The sequence below is a fragment of the Schistocerca serialis genome, chromosome 2 (assembly GCF_023864345.2).
Source record: "Schistocerca serialis cubense isolate TAMUIC-IGC-003099 chromosome 2, iqSchSeri2.2, whole genome shotgun sequence".
Lineage (NCBI taxonomy): Eukaryota > Metazoa > Arthropoda > Insecta > Orthoptera > Acrididae > Schistocerca > Schistocerca serialis.
The window spans coordinates 707136728-707155309 of record NC_064639.1 but is presented as its reverse complement, the minus strand read 5'-3'; the positions used below and the strand labels follow the sequence as shown (position 1 = coordinate 707155309).

At 37.5% G+C, this 18582-nt stretch overlaps 1 protein-coding gene across 1 annotated transcript in view; it reads right to left on the bottom strand.

Moving 5' to 3' along the window:
• Nucleotides 1-18582, bottom strand: part of LOC126457868 (myosin heavy chain, non-muscle-like) — a 285711-nt gene that overhangs the window by 55856 nt on the left and 211273 nt on the right. The window contains 4 exon segments of the mRNA XM_050094524.1: nt 118-397; nt 15328-15498; nt 16850-17002; nt 17310-17524. Coding sequence (XP_049950481.1) covers nt 118-397; nt 15328-15498; nt 16850-17002; nt 17310-17524 — 819 coding nt within the window.

Genomic DNA, 18582 nt, shown 5'->3' with positions numbered 1-18582 from the left:
ATGTACAAAAATTTCACCAGAGGTTTCTGTCTTCAGCACATTTCTATTAAAAAAACTGGAGTAAGTTTGTTATTACCACCATCTAACCAAAACTTGTATGAAATAAATTATACGTACCATCTTTCCATATTTGCACAACAAAGGAGTCCTGGGAAGCTTGGAGCAAAGATACTACATTTTCATTAAGTGGATCCATGTTCTTCATCAGCCACTTGTGTGCCGAATAGTCTACACGACCTGCATAATGTATCACAGCAAAATCAGCTGAACCACGGAAGTCTGTCTTCATGAATTTTGGATGTACACTGTGAGCACTAATAAGTTTCTCTACAAATGATTTATCCGTAGCTTTGGGAAACCAACATTCTTCATCTAGAAGCGCCATTATACCCATTGGCTGTCAACAAAACAAACAAATTGTCTACACCTTGGAAGTGGGACATATGAATAGCTTAAGTTGTTCTGCTTAATGATTAAAAGAAATGTAATGTTAAGATAACTGCCCATGGTCATACACAAATGACATTGTAATGATCAGGCATGCCAGCATAAATGCACATTATGATCTCAGTTACTAACATTATTGGGGACGCTTTGTGATGAATATACATACTATTTTTTTGAAAGTGAAAGATGAGACAATCCCCTAGTGGCGTGTGTCTACAGATAAGTGAAAGCTTATTATAAGTGAGATTCACTCATTTTTTGCTGAGCTGTGCACAAGGCTGTAATGCACTGAAGCTACAGGAAGGTAATAAGCCACGTCAGAACAAGGTGGCAGCTTTCTCAATAAGCGACATTTAAATGGAAACTATTTCATAAAATTTCATCACAACACAAATTTTTTTGCAAAATGAAATAGGTAATAGACTTTGTTAATAACAAAAGTTTGTTTATTCATTATTTGTCCATGAACATTCTTGACAGTTCTCAGCTCCGAGTATTACTTTTCTCTGCAAGGAAAATATGCTCAGTATAATATGTATTTATAATAAATGCATTTATCAGTAATATTTTATCACTTTGCATTACAAGGATATTTAATTTCAATTAATACAAAGTATATTGATAATAACTAAATATGTTAATAGTAGTCACTCACATACATTATATGTGTGTGTGGAGGAGGGAGGAAGAGTGGCCTGAGATAATCTTGAAGAGTGGGATTTTGCTGTCTCGTACTGCAAGGCTCTTTACTGTACTGCACGTCTGTAAACTGAACTGTATTGCATTTATTGTATTGTCTGTTGCTGATGAAAGACTGTTTTACATAAAGGGAGCATACCATCATGATTTACACTTCACAAAAAATTTGTTAAACTGTTTAGGTTATTCCTTAGTGTGCTGGAGAACAACTCTTCTATTTGATAAGGAATGACATATCAGAGTACATCCATTCCATTCAGGATTTTCTACTGATAAACATGTTTTTCACTTCTCCACAAGCCTAATGTGAGGCATAGCTCCCACAACACAACATCAAGGAAGTGACAAAATTAAATGTACACAGTCAACTATTTGCATGTCCCAGTAGTGTTGGTATCACTTGCATCAATGCAGATATGGCTAAGGGAAGTGCAGATGGTTTCTTACATTGGTCTCTGACCAAACCAAACTCATAAATGCAACAGCTCAGTTTTAAAATATTTGACATATTAGCACAAAATTGGTTCAATTTTTTAACTGTAAATCAATAATTTAAAGTAGTAAGTTTTCATACAGAAACTGATGGAATCTGAGGAAAAAAACAACAATAGAGTACTGTGAAATGGTATGGTACTGGGTTACCCCACCTTTAAAACGTACGTGAGCCGTTGAATAAATAAATGACAATTTAAACCACATTAGAGTGCTGCAGTCTCTCACTTCACCACTTATGAGATGGGCAATCTTTACATTATAGAAATGAATATGCAAGAACACTGCCAATCAATATGACAATGGCTAAAATTCTACAAAGTAATATGGGAGAATACAATGAAGTGGCAACCTCTCCCACTCATTGAACCTTAAAAAGGACAGAATTTGTAGTGGCTATGAATAACCTGTAACACTATTTCCTGTGTTTAAGTAATATCAAATTTCTGGTAAAAAAAAAAAAAAAACAGAATCCAAACATCCGTCAGTATGGAACTAGGTCTATTTTTAGCACTTTTGAGCACAGAAATTGTGCAATGGAAATTGCAGGCAGAGTCAGAGTCCAGTACAGCAGCAATGATGTGGATGAAATGCAATATTTTGCTTAGGAACAACTTCAAGAATTACAGGGAACTGATCTTGTCAGTATTCCAGATCTGTCACAAGAATTTGTTGGTTATGAAGCCCTCCACTGTATTATATCTTACACAAAACACATTTTCATGATGTTCAGCTAATTTCCCACGGAAGGTGAGAAGTTTGGCTATGAATCAGTGACAGTCACTTCTAGAGGAGAATTACTGCCTTGTAGTCAAAAAATCAAATTTACTGCCTCTACTTGGCTTAATACGTGAGAATTATTTACGGAGTTTCATTGATAATAAACTCACAGTATGTTGCCGTGAGTCAGGTCTGTAAACATTCCAATTTTTCTGTAATAGCCAATGAGAGTATATGAGCAAGGTCAAATACATGCACCACATCTCTTTCAGTCAAGTCACGTTACATTACTCAAGCACCATGCCTGATCAATAACTGGGTGCTCATGATCATGTCATAATTCTTGTGGAGGACAGGAAATGACAGCATCTCCATCTGAGGTATAGTATGGGATTCCTAAGTGCACTGGACAACAATGGACAAAATGTTATCAAATTACTGGAGAAGTCAGCAGGGATGTGGGAACTGGACTTGGGCGTATAACAACACTGTCCAGGACAATGAAATTTTCTAAAGTCAAATCAAAATCCTTTTTTAAATATGGTACATTTGAAACATACTACTGCATTTTTCGGATCACTGGATTAAGGTTCATCACTGGCTTTGGGAGGTCAGACTACTTAGAAAATGTGCAGCCATTAAGGAGCAATTCCGTGAAGTCATCAAGTCTACTTATCAGCATTTGCCAAGGGCATTGTCAACTGTGGCTGGAGGAGCATGATCTTTTCTGATGAATTGGTATTGTCCCCAGCAAGTAATCGTCCAGTATAAGTACACACACTGTTAGTGGACTGTTTTGACCTCAAATACATCTAAAGTCATGTTGCAGTGACTGGTGACCGTGTGTGTGTGTGTGTGTGTGTGTGTGTGTGTGTGTGTGTGTGTGTTTTATCCAGCGGAAGGAACACATTTCCAGCACAATTAGTCTCCTACACACATCAGTCACAGTGTGGAAGCAGTTTGCGGAAGAAACTGAGGTTTCTCAGTTGGCGACCTCCTGCACCAGACCTAAACATTATTGAAATTATAAGGGCAGAGATGAAACAGACTATGTGAGAAAACTGGCCTGACCCTGCACCATGAACCCATAATGATCTTTGGAACCCATAGCTGCATGGAAGGAGGTGACAGAAACAGAGATTTATCAAGCACTTCATAGACTCACTCCCTCACAGATTGCTGCACGTCACCGAAAGCTTTTGGATGGAGTATTAACTGGTGAGAAAGCCAAATGTTGTGTCCTTATCATGGCCAAAAATATTTAATATGAAATATAAAATGCTCATTTTATTAATTTCATGATTTATACTGATTAAACAAATTTGTACAGTAGAAGAAAATATACTAAGCCAGATACAAACCAAACATTGTCACCATTTCCTTCTACAACTCCAACTAAATATGCCATAAAGCTACAAATGCATTATGCTGCAGCTACTGATGCTTAGGTACTTCTTACCTCTCTTGGTTCCACATCACAAAATGAAGTGCCTTTACTAGATCTGCAATTATATGAATGACACAGTGCAGTTTTTTTGCACATTTATAGAAGGTCTGCTCTTATGTCATGAGTAAAAAAAGGTATTAATCCTTCTATTACACTCACAATTAAAAGTATTCTTTACTTTTATGAGTAAATCTGTACACCCCATAATGTGACTAGTTCCCATGTAACATGACAGGTAATTCAAATTTGAGCCATGGTAATTTTTTGTGCTGTCAAATGTACAAATAGGATTTTACACACAGGCAAGAATGTGATAGTGCTTTACAATCATAGAGTAGGAGCAGAAAATATGGACTGAAATATTAAAAACTAGGCCTGAAGCCAACAACTGATTATCAAATTTTTACTGCTAATGCATTACAAATGGATCACTTACAAATTCTCCACAATTTCTTTATTGTTACAAATAATATGTCAACTGCATTCTTATAGTTCCATACTGACCCTGTGATGTCCATTTTCTATTCATTTGCTTCTATGGGAATGTGTTCAAGAGAAACATGGTGTTCTCAGCACATCCAGCAAATGTACAATCCCAATGTTCCTGCATTCCCACTAAGACGTCGTTACCTAGGTTTTGTCCTAATTTTGCATTTAAATACACTCTTATCTTCTGATGAGATTTATTATCATCACTTAAAAATTTACGTGAAGAGTAAATTTAGAATATGAGCACACTAGTATGCAAATATGGATGACTATCATGGATTTTTTGGTTTATATTTAAAATTAGTCTTTCTATTCTATTCTATTCCCTTCAATATCTGTATCATTGTTTTCAGCTTTATTTTAGTTAAAGCCTACAACTGAATTTTGCCGGCCGCGGTGGCCGTGCGGTTCTAGGCGCTGCAGTCCGGAACCACGGGACTGCTACGGTCGCAGGTTCGAATCCTGCCTCGGGCATGGATGTGTGTGATGTCCTTAGGTTAGTTAGGTTTAAGTAGTTCTATATGTTCTAGGGGACTGATGACCTAAGATGTTAAGTCCCATAGTGCTCAGAGCCATCTGAACCATTTGAACAACTGAATTCTGTAACTCTGAAGTGAAGTACATTACCCAATTTTAATTCTATTTGGTCTTTATTTTTCACCGCACATCCGATAGATCTAGTGATTTCTGATGACAGGGTTTCTAATGGCCACACTATTTTTTAACCTGCCAATTTTCACATAGCAAGGTGTGGATGCAGAAGCAACTGGGTGCACCAAATGCCATTATTTACATTCCCTCATTCTGCCTGGGGCAAAATATCCACATGCCAAGAACTCTTTAAGTGGCACTCTGATCTCTACGAAAACTGTATCTCTGATACAACAGCTTGCCTGCTAGTGTCCAAAGCATTATGTTCACAGCACTCTAGCCTGGGTCACAGAGCTTCTATTAGTATGACACAGGAATTTCATTTGCCTTTCTAAAGTGTTTCACAGTAATGTCTGCAACGAAATTCTGTAACTGACCAATGATCGTCCATATTATAATACAGCTTCCACTTCTGCCTACATTATATTCTAATATCAATATTTATTGCAACTGGTTGCTTATTCATGCATCATTTCTGCTTGCAATTTTTGAAATGGGAAAGAACTAACACAAAATTAATGAAGGTTTATTTTAAATTTTAACAAATATGTCCTTCGAAATGTGCTTTCATTAGCCTCATTGTAAAATGATAACACAAGAGGGTGTAAATAAGAATGTCTGCTGTATACTACTGAACTGCTATAGGAGAGGACAAGAGATCTGATGTGGAGATACAAGACGTGAAGATAGAGCATAATTTCATTATCAGCCCTAGAAGACATGATAAATTCTGAAATACAAAGAGTAATAAATAGCACCATTTGACCTATGGACATTTCCAATAAATTCTGGTTATTGGTAAGAGAAGGCAACCTATTTTCACCCTTCTTGTTCGTTATCGCATCTGTTCCAGAGAGAACCGTTTATGACATCTATCACCACTCACATGTATTTCATTTCTGTCCTTGCAGCTGACTACTTACGTCATAAATACATCATTGATTTATGTTAGTGAAACATGATGGTTATTGTTAAGAAATATGCTAAAAATTATGCTGATCAGATTAATTTATAGTAGGAAACTGTATAAGTACATGATTAAAGGCCCCAGGATTCCATAAAATTAAGATTTATTAAAAAACAAAAATTGGAACACCAAGTAACCAGAGAGTTGGCAAAGACATTAATTACAATTGCAAGACAAGGCGCAGACAAATGAACGAAAAAACAGTCAACTATTGTAATTTTTTTCCCCCTTCACTCTTACAGACTCACGTATGTAGAAGTACGATGAGGATGTGCGATTTTAGAGATGAAGTATTGCAATCTAGATGTATCCTATGTGTGAGTAAATAATGTAATGATAAAAAACCGTATCGAGCATTTTATTTACTGAAGGAAGTGAAGAGGAAAATTATAGGAAGAGGATTTTCGTGATTACGACAAGCACCGGTGTTCCCAGAGGCCTCCGCCACCTGCAGCTTCAGCAAAAATGTAAGCGAAGTCCAATGCCCAAAAGAATTCCAATAAGAACCAAACATTTTAACAATGCGATCATATTCAATTATAATGTATTCAAAAATCTTTTTTTAAATATTATTACAAAACATACCTACCTAAGCACAAAATTTGTGTGATAAAATGGCTACAACCATTTTTAGATACCAAATGACTTATGTAAATATATGTTGTTGTTGTTGTGGACTTCAGTCCTGAGACTGGTTTGATGCAGCTCTCCATGCTACTCTATCCTGTGCAAGCTTCTTCATCTCCCAGTACCTACTGCAACCTACATCCTTCTGAATCTGCTTAGTGTATTCATCTCTTGGTCTCCCCCTACGATTTTTACCCTACACGCTGCCCTCCAATACTAAATTGGTGATCCCTTGATGCCTCAGAACATGTCCTACCAACCGATCCCTTCTGGTCAAGTTGTGCCACAAACTTCTCTTCTCCCCTATCCTATTCAATACTTCCTCATTAGTTATGTGATCTACCCATCTAATCTTCAGCATTCTTCTGTAGCACCACATTTCGAAAGCTTCTATTCTCTTCTTGTCCAAACTATTTACCGTCCATGTTTCACTTCCATACATGGTTACACTCCATACAAATACTTTCAGAAATGACTTCCTGACACTTAAATCTATACTCGATGTTAACAAATTTCTCTTCTTCAGAAATGCTTTCCTTGCCATTGCCAGTCTACATTTTATATCCTCTCTACTTCGACCATCATCAGTTATTTTACTCCCTACATAGCAAAACTCCTTTACTACTTTAAGTGTCTCATTTCCTAATCTAATTCCCTCAGCATCACCCCACTTAATTTGACTACATTCCATTATCCTCGTTTTGCTTTTGTTGATGTCCATCTTACATCCTCCTTTCAAGACACTGTCCATTCCATTCAACTGCTCTTCCAAGTCCTTTGCTGTCTGTGACAGAATTATGTCGTCATCGGCGAACCTCAAAGTTTTTATTTCTTCTCCATGGATTTTAATACCTACCCCGAATTTTTCTTTTGTTTCCTTTACTGCTTGCTCAATATACAGATTGAACAACATCGGGGAGAGGCTACAACCCTGTCTTACTCCCTTCCCAACCACTGCTTCCCTTTCATGTCCCTCGACTGTTATAACTGCCAACTGGTTTCTGTACAAATTGTAAATAGCCTTTCGCTCCCTGTATTTTACCCCTGCCACCTTTAGAATTTGAAAGAGAGTATTCCAGTCAACATTGTCAAAAGCTTTCTCTAAGTCTACAAATGCTAGAAATGTAGGTTTGCCTTTCCTTAATCTTTCTTCTAAGGTAAGTCATAAGGTCAGTATTGCCTCACGTGTTCCAGTATTTCTACGGAATCTAAACTGATCTTCCCTGAGGTTGGCTTCTACTAGTTTTTCCATTCGTCTGTAAAGAATTCGTGTGAGTATTTTGCAGCTGTGGCTTATTAAACTGATTGTTCGGTAATTTTCACATCTGTCAACACCTGCTTTCTTTAGGATTGGAATTATTATATTCTTCTTGAAGTCTGAGGGTATTTCGCCTGTTTCATACATCTTGATCACCAGATGGTAGAGTTTGTCAGGACTGGCTCTCCCAAGGCTGTCAGTAGTTCTAATGGAATGTTGTCTACTCCGGGGGCCTTGTTTCGACTCAGGTCTTTCAGTGCTCTGTCAAACTCTTCACGCAGTATAGTATCTCCCATTTCATCTTCATCTACATCCTCTTCCATTTCCATAATATTGTCCTCAAGTACATCGCCCTTGTATAGACCCTCTATATACTCCTTCCACCTTTCTGCTTTCCCTTCTTTGCTTAGAACTGAGTTTCCATCTGCGTTCTTTATGTTCATACAAGTGGTTCTCTTTTCTCCAAAGGTCTCTCTAATTTTCCTGTAGGCAGTATCTATCTTACCCCTAGTGATATATGGCTCTACATCCTTACATTTGTCCTCTAGCGATCCCTGCTTAGCCACTTTGTACTTCCTGTTGATCTCATTTTTGAGATGTTTGTATTCCTTTTTGCCTGCTTCATTTACTGCATTTTTATATTTTCTCCTTTCATCAATTAAATTCAATATTTCTTCTGTTACCCAAGGATTTCTACTAGCCCCCGTCTTTTTACCTACTTGATCCTCTGCTGCCTTCACTACTTCAGGGTTCATTAGAAGATGCTAGGCTGTTAATGGAAGAGGCCATACCTACGCAATTTGATACAATTGAAATCTCACCCACTTCTCCCTCTGAAATTAGGAAAATAAGAAACTTGCTTAAAAGCAAAAACTCACATGGAATTGATGGCATTTCCAGCAAAATACTAAAAGCTTGTTCTCGACAGATAAGTAAGATTCTCAGCCACCTGTGTAATAGCTCTCTGGAACAGGGCATTTTCCCTGATAGACTGAAATATGCTATTGTTATACCTTTGCATAAAAAGGGGGATAGATCTGATGTCAACAATTACCGTCCAATCTCCCTTCTAACAGCTTTATCCAAAATTTTTGAGAAAGTAATGTATTCAAGAGTAGCTTCACATATCTGTAAAAATGAAGTACTAACAAAATGTCAGTTTGGTTTCCAGAAAGGTTTTTCAACAGAAAATGCCATATATGCTTTCACCAGTCAAATTTTGAATGATCTGAATAACCGAACACCTCCCATTGGGATTTTTTGTGATCTCTCAAAGGCTTTTGATTGTGTAAATCATGAAATTCTGCTAGACAAGCTCAAGTATTGTGGCATGAGTGGGACAGTGCACAAATTGTTTAATTCGTACCTAACTGGAAGAGTGGAGAAAGTTGAAATAAGTAGTTCTCGTAACATGCAAAGATCAGCACATTCCTCAAACTGGGGAACTATCAAGAATGGGGTTCCACAAGGGTCAGTCTTGGGTCCTTTGTTGTTCTTATTATATATTAATGACTTGCCATTCTATATTCATGAAGAGGCAAAGTTAGTTCTCTTCGCTGATGATACAAGTATAGTAATCACACCTGAGAAACAAGAATTAACTGATGAAATTGTCAATACTGTCTTTCAGAAAATTACTAAGTGGTTCCTTGTAAACGGACTCTCACTGAATTTTGATAAGACACAGTACATACAGTTCCGTACAGTGAATGGTATGACGCCATTAATAAATATAGACCTTAATCAGAAGCATATAGCTAAGGTAGAATATTCCAAATTTTTAGGTATGTCCATTGATGAGAGATTAAATTGGAAGAAACACATTGATGATCTGCTGAAACGTTTGAGTTCAGCTACTTATGCAATAAGGGTCATTGCAAATTTTGGTGATAAACATCTTAGTAAATTAGCTTACTACGCCTATTTTCACTCATTGCTTTCATATGGCATAATATTTTGGGGTAATTCATCACTGAGGAATAAAGTATTTATTGCACAAAAGCGTGTAATCAGAATAATAGCTGGAGTCCACCCAAGATCATCCTGCAGACATTTATTTAAGGATCTAGGGATATTCACAGTAGCTTCTCAGTATATATACTCTTATGAAATTTGTTGTTAACAACCAAACCCAATTCAAAAGTAATAGCAGTGTGCATAACTACAATACTAGGAGAAAGGACGACCTTCACTATTCAAGATTAAATCTAACTTTGGCACAGAAAGGGGTGAATTATACTGGCACTAAAGTATTTGGTCACTTACCAAATAGTATCAAAAGTCTGACAGATAACCAACAAGTATTTAAGAAGAAATTAAAAGAATTTCTGAATGACAACTCCTTCTACTCCATAGAGGAATTTTTAGATATAAATTAAGAAAAAAAAGAAAAAAAAACAAAAATATTAAAAAAAAATAAAAAAATAAAAAATAAATAAAAAATAAAGAAAAACAAAAAACACAAAAAATAAAGTTGTTATATTAACTTAAGTATGTTGTTAAATTAACCTAATTATGTCATGTATTGGAAAATTCGACTCGTTCCACATCATTACGAAATATCGTATTCATGATCCATGGAACTAGTATTAATCTAATCTAATCTAATCTAATCTAATCCCTCAAAGCTACCCATTCTTCTTCTACTGTATTTCTTTCCCCCATTCCTGTCAATTGTTCCCTTATGCTCTCCCTGAAACTCTGTACAACCTCTGGTTCTTTCAGTTTATCCAGGTCCTATCCCCTTAACCCTTTAATGCATACTGTAGCTGATAAGCTACAGACCTCATTTCTTCGATTTATTCCATATGGAGAAACATTTTCGATCAAATTCGTTATGTAGCTAAGTGTATACACTCCGCTGCAGTTTCTAGTAGTTCTTCATAGCGATCATAGATGGCAGGACGAGCTGAAGCAGTTCGACAGTGAGCTGTGTGGACATACTGCCAAGTGTGTGGTTTGGCGGAAAGTTGAGGTGTGTTTTTGGTGTTTGTGCACTGATTTCTGGGTTTGAAAATTACTTTTTCATTTTGAAAACGTAAGTAGATATGGTGTAAACAGTTAATTCGAGTGTCTTTGCGATAGATTTGAAATGAGGCCTGTTTTTGTGTATGTAGCTTATCAGCTACATTTTTCATTTACTGCATTTCAGGCGCTGACGTAAAAATGTCTCGAAAGAGTCAAGAAGAAATGCTTATGGAATGGTTAGAGATTCCACTAAGCAGTGATGACGATCTTGAGTGTTTCTCTGACGATTCCATTCAAGATGAGACATATGTTGCTCCAGAATCTGTTGATTGTGATAGTGACAGTAGTGACGAAGAAAGTCAAGTACCAGTAATTAGGACTGAAGATGTTTCTGGAACAAGACAATCTGATGTTATAATGAAGGAATCGACGTCACAGTTGTCTGATAATGCTCTGAAACTGCCATGCAGCAGCAAAAATGTTACCAAAAACAGCAGGAGTGTGGTTTGGAAAGATAAACAGTTGATTATTCCCGAACTGCAGTCAAAATTTCATGGCAATACTTCGTTACCAGAAGAAGTAATAAACTTAAATACTCCATAGCAATTCTTCAAACATATATTTCCATCTAAATTGTTTGATCTAATTGTCGAAGAGTCTCATAGATACAGTGTGCAGTGTAATCCTGATAGACCAATAGATTTATCCTGTGATGACATGAAACAATTTATAGGCATCTGTCTCGTAATGTCAATAGTTCATGTACCTAATACGAGGGATTACTGGGGAGAAGTTACTGGTACTCATCTGACCAAGACAACAATGACAGTGAATCAGTATGAGCAAATACGTAAGTTTCTTCACTTCAATGACAACAGTGCAATGATACCCAGGGGTGAAAAAGGTCATGATAGACTCTCCAAGATATGACCCATAATAGAATTGATGAGATCTCGGTTTCAAACAATACCTGTTGAGGAGTGTGTTTCTGTTGATGAACAGATATGTTCAACAAAGGCTAGAAGTTATTTGAAACAATACATGCCAAACAAGCCTCATAAATATGGATACAAATTATTTGTTATTAGTGGCATATCTGGTTATGCCTACGATTTTGAGATTTTCACTGGAGATGAAAATGAACCAGAAAAAAGAGTGACTGGGGAGGAAGACTTGGGAGCAAGTGCAAATGATGTAGTTCGACTCAGTAGGATACTACCAAGAAATATGAACCACAAACTGTACTGTGACAATTATTACACAAGTCTGCCACTGCTTGTATGGTTACATAAACAAGGAATTTACTCACTTGGGACAGTCAGAAGAAACAGAGTGCCAGACTGCAAGCTCCCTTCAGAAGCTGAGCTGAAGAAAATGGCACGAGGTGCATCAGTAGAGCGCGTCGCAACAGTGGATGGTGTCGACATATCAAATGTAGTGTGGAAAGATAACAAGAGTGTGATGTTGCTTTCTACACTTGCTGGACAGCAGCCTATTCATGAAGCAGGGAGGTATGACAAAAAAACAAAGTCAAGAATAACAATACCTTGTCCACAAATAATTAAGCTCTACAATAAACATATGGGAGGTGTTGACCTTCTTGACAGCATAATGGGTCGACATAAAATTCTTGTGAAAAGTCGAAAATGGTATATAAGATTGTTTTACCATCTCCGGACATGGGAGTAGTCAATTCCTGGCTGTTGTATAGGAGAGTAGCAGAAACCAAAGGGATTAGGAGAACTATGAAACTCTCCGAATTTCGAATGGAAATTGCTCACTGTTTATGTCGCTCAGGTCAAACTTCAGCAAAACGTGGAAGGCCAAGTAATGAACTCGAAAACCAAATACAAGCTAAGAAGACAAAGGGGCCCACAGCACATGTACCTCCACAAGATGTAAGGCTGGATCAAGTAGGTCACCTGCCTTCGTACTTGCAAGTGAGACAGAGGTGCAAAATGCCAGGATGCAAGGGATTTTCCTGGGTTCAGTGTAATAAATGTGCAGTTGCATTGTGTTTGCACAAACAAAAGAACTGTTTTCAAACTTTTCATGTAAAGTGATTATCACATGCTTGGGTACAAACCTGTTGGAACTAGATACCTTATTGTTCATATATAAAAGTGTATAAAATATACAATAAATGCTCAATATTTACAACATTAATGTCCTGTTTTTTATTTTAGGATTTTTCCCTTCCTATACAAAGTATTTAATCATAATCAACAATTAAATTACGCGAGATTTGGTCAAAATTGAGGGAGCAAAATAAGCACATTTATTGTGGCTCGTAAGGTGTTAACTCAAAATGTAGCTGATCAGCTACAAAGCGATTTTCAACAATAGTGCTTTGTTAATTTAATTTAAAAAATTTTTCAATATTTTTTCGAAATGTAGGCACTATAAACTAAACATGGTAATTTTTACAGCTTGAAATAAAAAATCATGCATTTAAGGGTTAAATTCCCCCTTTTTGCAGTTTTAATCTACAGGTCATAACCAATAGATTGTGGTCAGAGTCCACATCTGCCCCTGGAAATGTCTTACAATTTAAAATCTGGTTCCTAAATCTCTGTCTTGCCATTATATAATCTATCTGATACCGTTTAGTATCTCCAGGGTTCTTCCATGTATACAACCTTCTATCATGATTCTTAAACAAAGTGTTAGCTATGATTAAGTTGCGCTCTGTGCAAAATTCTATCAGGCGGCTTCCTCTTTCATTTCTTAGCCCCAATCCATATTCACCTACTATGTTTCCTTCTCTCCCTTTTCCTACTACTGAATTCCAGTCACCCATGAGTATTAAATTTTCGTCTCCCTTCAATATCTGAATAATTACTTTTATTTCATCATACATTTTTTTCAATTTCTTCGTCATCTGCAGAGCTAGTTGGCATATAAACTTGTACTACTGTAGTAGGTGTGGGCTTCGTATCTATCTTGGCCACAATAATGCGTTCACTATGCTGTTTGTAGTAGCTTACCCGCATTCCTATTTTTTTATTCATTATTAAACCTACTCCTGCATTACCCCTATTTGACTTTGTGTTTATAACCCTGTAGTCACCTGACCAAAAGTCTTGTTCCTCCTGCCACCGAACTTCACGAATTCCCACTAATCTAACTTTAACCTATCCATTTCCCTTTTTAAATTTTCTAACCTACCTGCCCGATTAAGGGATCTGACATTCCACGCTCCGATCCGTAGAATGCCAGTTTTCTTTCTCCTGATAACGACATCCTCTTGAGTAGACCCAGCCCGGAGATCCGAACGGGGAACTATTATACCTGCGGAATATTTTACCCAAGAGGCCGCCATCATCATTTAATCATAGAGTAAAGCTGCATGCCCTCGGGAAAAATTACGGCCGTTGTTTCCCCTTGCTTTCAGCTGTTCGCAGTACCAGCACAGCAAGACCGTTTTGGTTATTGTTACAAGGCCAGATCAGTCAATCATCCAGACTGTTGCCCTTGCAGCTACTGAAAAGGCTGCTGCCCCTCTTCAGGAACCACACGTTTGTCTGGCCTCTCAACAGATACCCCTCCGTTGTGGTTGTACCTACGGTACGGCTATCTGTATCACTGAGGCACGCAAGCCTCCCCACCAACGGCAAGATCCATGGTTCATGGGGGGAGGGGGGGGGGATGTAAGTATATATCTATCAGAATTATTGTGAACCCCAAGTTTAGATTGCTGGACGAATGTCTTTATCACCCCTTCTTGCTCCCTGTCTTCTTTCACTATCAGTGGACATGATCAAGTACCACATGTTTGCCTGTATCTTCATATTTTGCTCCTTCTCCAGTCTTTGCTTTCTACCATCATTCTCAATTTCCAATGAGAAATAGTTGCTCTACCATTTCAAGTTTTTGCATTGAATAATACACTCTTTACTCTTCTTTTAATTACTTGATTTACTTATATTTTTCAAATATAGGCTATTTATGACTTTTTTAAATAATATTCTTCTAACATGAATTTTAATACAGAAATATATCTAAAAACACAGATGATGTGACTTACCGAACGAAAGTGCTGGCAGGTCGATAGACACACAAACAAACACAAACACACACATGATATTCAAGCTTTCGCAACAAACTGTTGCCTCATCAGGAAAGAGGGAAGGAGAGGGAAAGACGAAAGGATGTGGGTTTTAAGGGAGAGGGTAAGGAGTCATTCCAATCCCGGGAGCAGAAAGACTTACCTAAGGAGGAAAGAAGGGGTATACACTCGCGCACACACACATATCCATCCGCACATACACCATTATATTAATACAGAAATAAGAAGATGAAGTGTTTGCAGGGCTAATAAGAAAAACTAAAGTTATTTTGCACTTAAAAGATAGGCAATGCTACATTTAAAATCCACTTACACAAAACTCTTTTTACATGGTTTACTTCAGGCATTAATTTTCAGTTGATGATTGTTACTGAAAAATGAGTTCTTCCTATGACATAAAGGTGCTATTTGCATTCTAATGAGTTCACTCAAAAGAAAATAACATTATTTCCATATTACACGTCACCAATAAAAGAAATGCCAGGAGTGCTTACCTTGTCAATAAGGTCAATAGTAGGCTGTAAATCTAGTCCAAAATCAATGAATTTCCACTCGATTCCTTCACGCTGATATTCCTCTTGCTCCAGAATAAACATAGTATGATTGAATAGCTGCTGAAGTTTCTCATTGGTGTAATTTATACACAACTGCTCAAAAGAGTTGAGCTGAAAACAGAAAAACACTGTTACTTTCAAATAAATTAATCTTTCCAAAGACTCCAATCTTAAAATTAAATCTTTCCAAAGCATTGATACTAGAATAATGCACTGGAGTTTTCATTTTATGACATTATATTGAGATGTCTAATAAAAGATCCCCGTCCTTCCTCTTCCTTGATGTTCAATAACCTTTGAGTGTTCATAAGTTTATTACTGTTATAAAAGTATCGTATACACCCAAAAATAAAGTGACCCTGATTAATAAAGCAACCCTGAATATACAGCAACCCCCTTCCCCCTTTTTTAGGCTCCTTGAGAAAATTTTGTTTTTAACATATTATGACTAGTCACAATTACAACCAGTCACAATTACAAACTGTTTCATTGATATGAAGTATCCGCTTTAACAGCCAACATTATACCTATTCTAAACCTATGCTATTTTTTGTTTGGCTACATTAATTTTTATCCTTTTTTTTTTTTTTTTGTAACAGTGGGATCCAAGAATGCAGATATTTTTTTTCGAGTACATAGTAAATTTCGCATCTGTATTGAGGTAAGCATGTGACAGCATTGCACTCCCTGCTTCCGAAGATGTATTCCACCCACTGCTCTCCCTCTCTCTCAGTGTAAAACCAGCAGCTGACATACCCACTTTCATTCCCATCATGTCCCACAGTGAGTACTGACAACATTGCTGCATGGAACCTGTCAGTATGCCATTGACCCTCCTCTAGACTTTTACTGCCTCCTGCAGATATGTGGTCTACTGTTGAGTTTTTGTAGAATTTTAGAGTCAATTCAATTCAGACTACAAATGGATCCAGGCTAACTGTTGTTTAAACATGGTAGATGCTGATAGAATCCAAGGTGTGCAGTACACACTCCCATGACTGGGAGCACTACAAAAATTTGCTGTCCAATCATCTGTCACCTCCTCACATTTGTCCTAATTCTCCGCCAAACTGGTGTCACTGTTTCCCCTCTAGTCCCGAATTCTTCAAAATAAATCTGCACATGACACAAATTGCCAAAGCTTCATTTGTAAACATAAGATGACCCCTATATTAATCTATTACACAATATTTAGATGTTGACCTTAGCAGCAATCTTTTAAGCTGTGAATGTAAGACAACCCTGTTTTTTCAAATGACAGCTGTGGGAAAAACCTTGTCTCATTATCGGTAAATACTATATCTGCTACTTTTCATGTAGATTGATTTGTAGGTGTCCAAATTCCTATTTTAATTCTACTGTAAAGAGAGCAAATCTATTTCATAATAACAACAAAATGACAGTTGATGTATCATTTAAACATAAATCCTGGATATATAATACACTCTTCAAGTGACTTTACCTCAAATATCTCAAAACCTGCCATATCAAGAATACCAATAAACGATGCTCCCTGTCTCTTTGTTCTGTCCAGTGATCGGTTTATTCTGTTAACCAGCCACCTGAACATTCTCTCGTAGCATGCCTTGGCAATTGCCTCAACAGCAAACTCCACCTATCAAGAAGAAATTTTTTCATGAAACATTAGAGCCATTAATCGCGCGCGCGCACACACACACACACACACACACACACACACACACACACACACACACACACAGAGAAAACAAACCTAAAACCCTTCCAGAAAAGTTTCTAACTTCTATTTTTTCCTTTTAAAAACTCATAAGTATAATAACCACTCATTACAAAAATGGAGCTTTGTGCCTTTCACATTGAATTGGAAACTTTTCAGGCAAGGGCATGAGAAGGTGTTGGTAACTATCAAAGCCAATACACTATTCGTAATTAAATATTGTTACCTGTTCCTTGGTCTGTGCCTTTGTCACAAAGTCCCTGCCAACTTTTATGCGAGGCTTCAAGAAGGCCTTTGTCATATCTGTAACACTGAGACCCAACAAATGAGCCACTTTCTGTGCCACTGTATTATCTGGAAGAGTTGCCTGATCGGAGTTCCTTTCCTGCTTGAATCTCATATTGCCAAACATAAGAGTAGCCGAAACAATGCGGAAAATAGCTGAAAACCAAGAATTTACATTTATTTTAAGGGCTTCAAACAGAACTAACATTCACGGTACTTATGATTACTTATCAATGCTTTAACTCAGAAAAATTAGTAATTTTACAATAAATATCTTGTTCTTTGCTTAAAGATTAAATTGAGGTTCCATAGAAATAGTGAGCAAAGGATGTTTGTATGTACTGTGAACATTTCCACAGCCCTCACAATTGAAAACTAAATGAGAAGCCTGCAACACTCTACGAGTAACAAGGGAGCTGCGAAGCATACTGTACCAGTCTGACAGTCATAACCAACACCGCCTCTTTAGTATCCAAAAGTGACTCAGATTCCCTGCGCAGCCTGAATATTGATATGGAGGGAAGATCAGAGATACTCTGGCTTCACATCACCGCCACAGCTTTTTACTGTGGAGGTTGCCATTGCAGCCACAGCCATGTCACATGGGCCCATCCACTGACATGAGTGCACGTAAATACTGCTGCCCCACACTTATCCAGCAGTTCTCTGAATCCTTTGATACGTGCTACAGATAGTAGAGCAATTACCCTAATCTGAATTTGCATTTTTTGATTCAGATTGCTTCCCGAACAGTCTGCGCATGCTTACGTTAACTTTCACTATGCTCTGGATTATGCTTCCAGCTAGCTGTTCAATTTGTGTACTGTACCACAGGAGCTGCTTGTTTGTTCCACAGGTATCACTGCTAGTGCAAGTGATCATAAACTGTGTTCCACCTATGCAGAGTAAGACAGGAAAGTCTCACACTTACATTCTATGTAATACTGAACATAAGAATCGGGTGGAGAACTGTGGCGTTCCCTTAATAGGTCAGGTGTGCACTACATGCAGGAAGCAGCTACTACTGTAGCAGAGTACCTGTGGGATGCACAGAGGGATTTTTGGATTAGAGGAGCCCCTTCTTGGGATCAGAGATGTATTCCCTGTCGAAATCCGAGACACGTCAGTGTCGTTATTCTCAGAGAATGCTTGTCCCCACAAATCAAAAACAGGAAAGAGAGACTAGTGTACAGTCTCTTAATCAAGAATTTCAT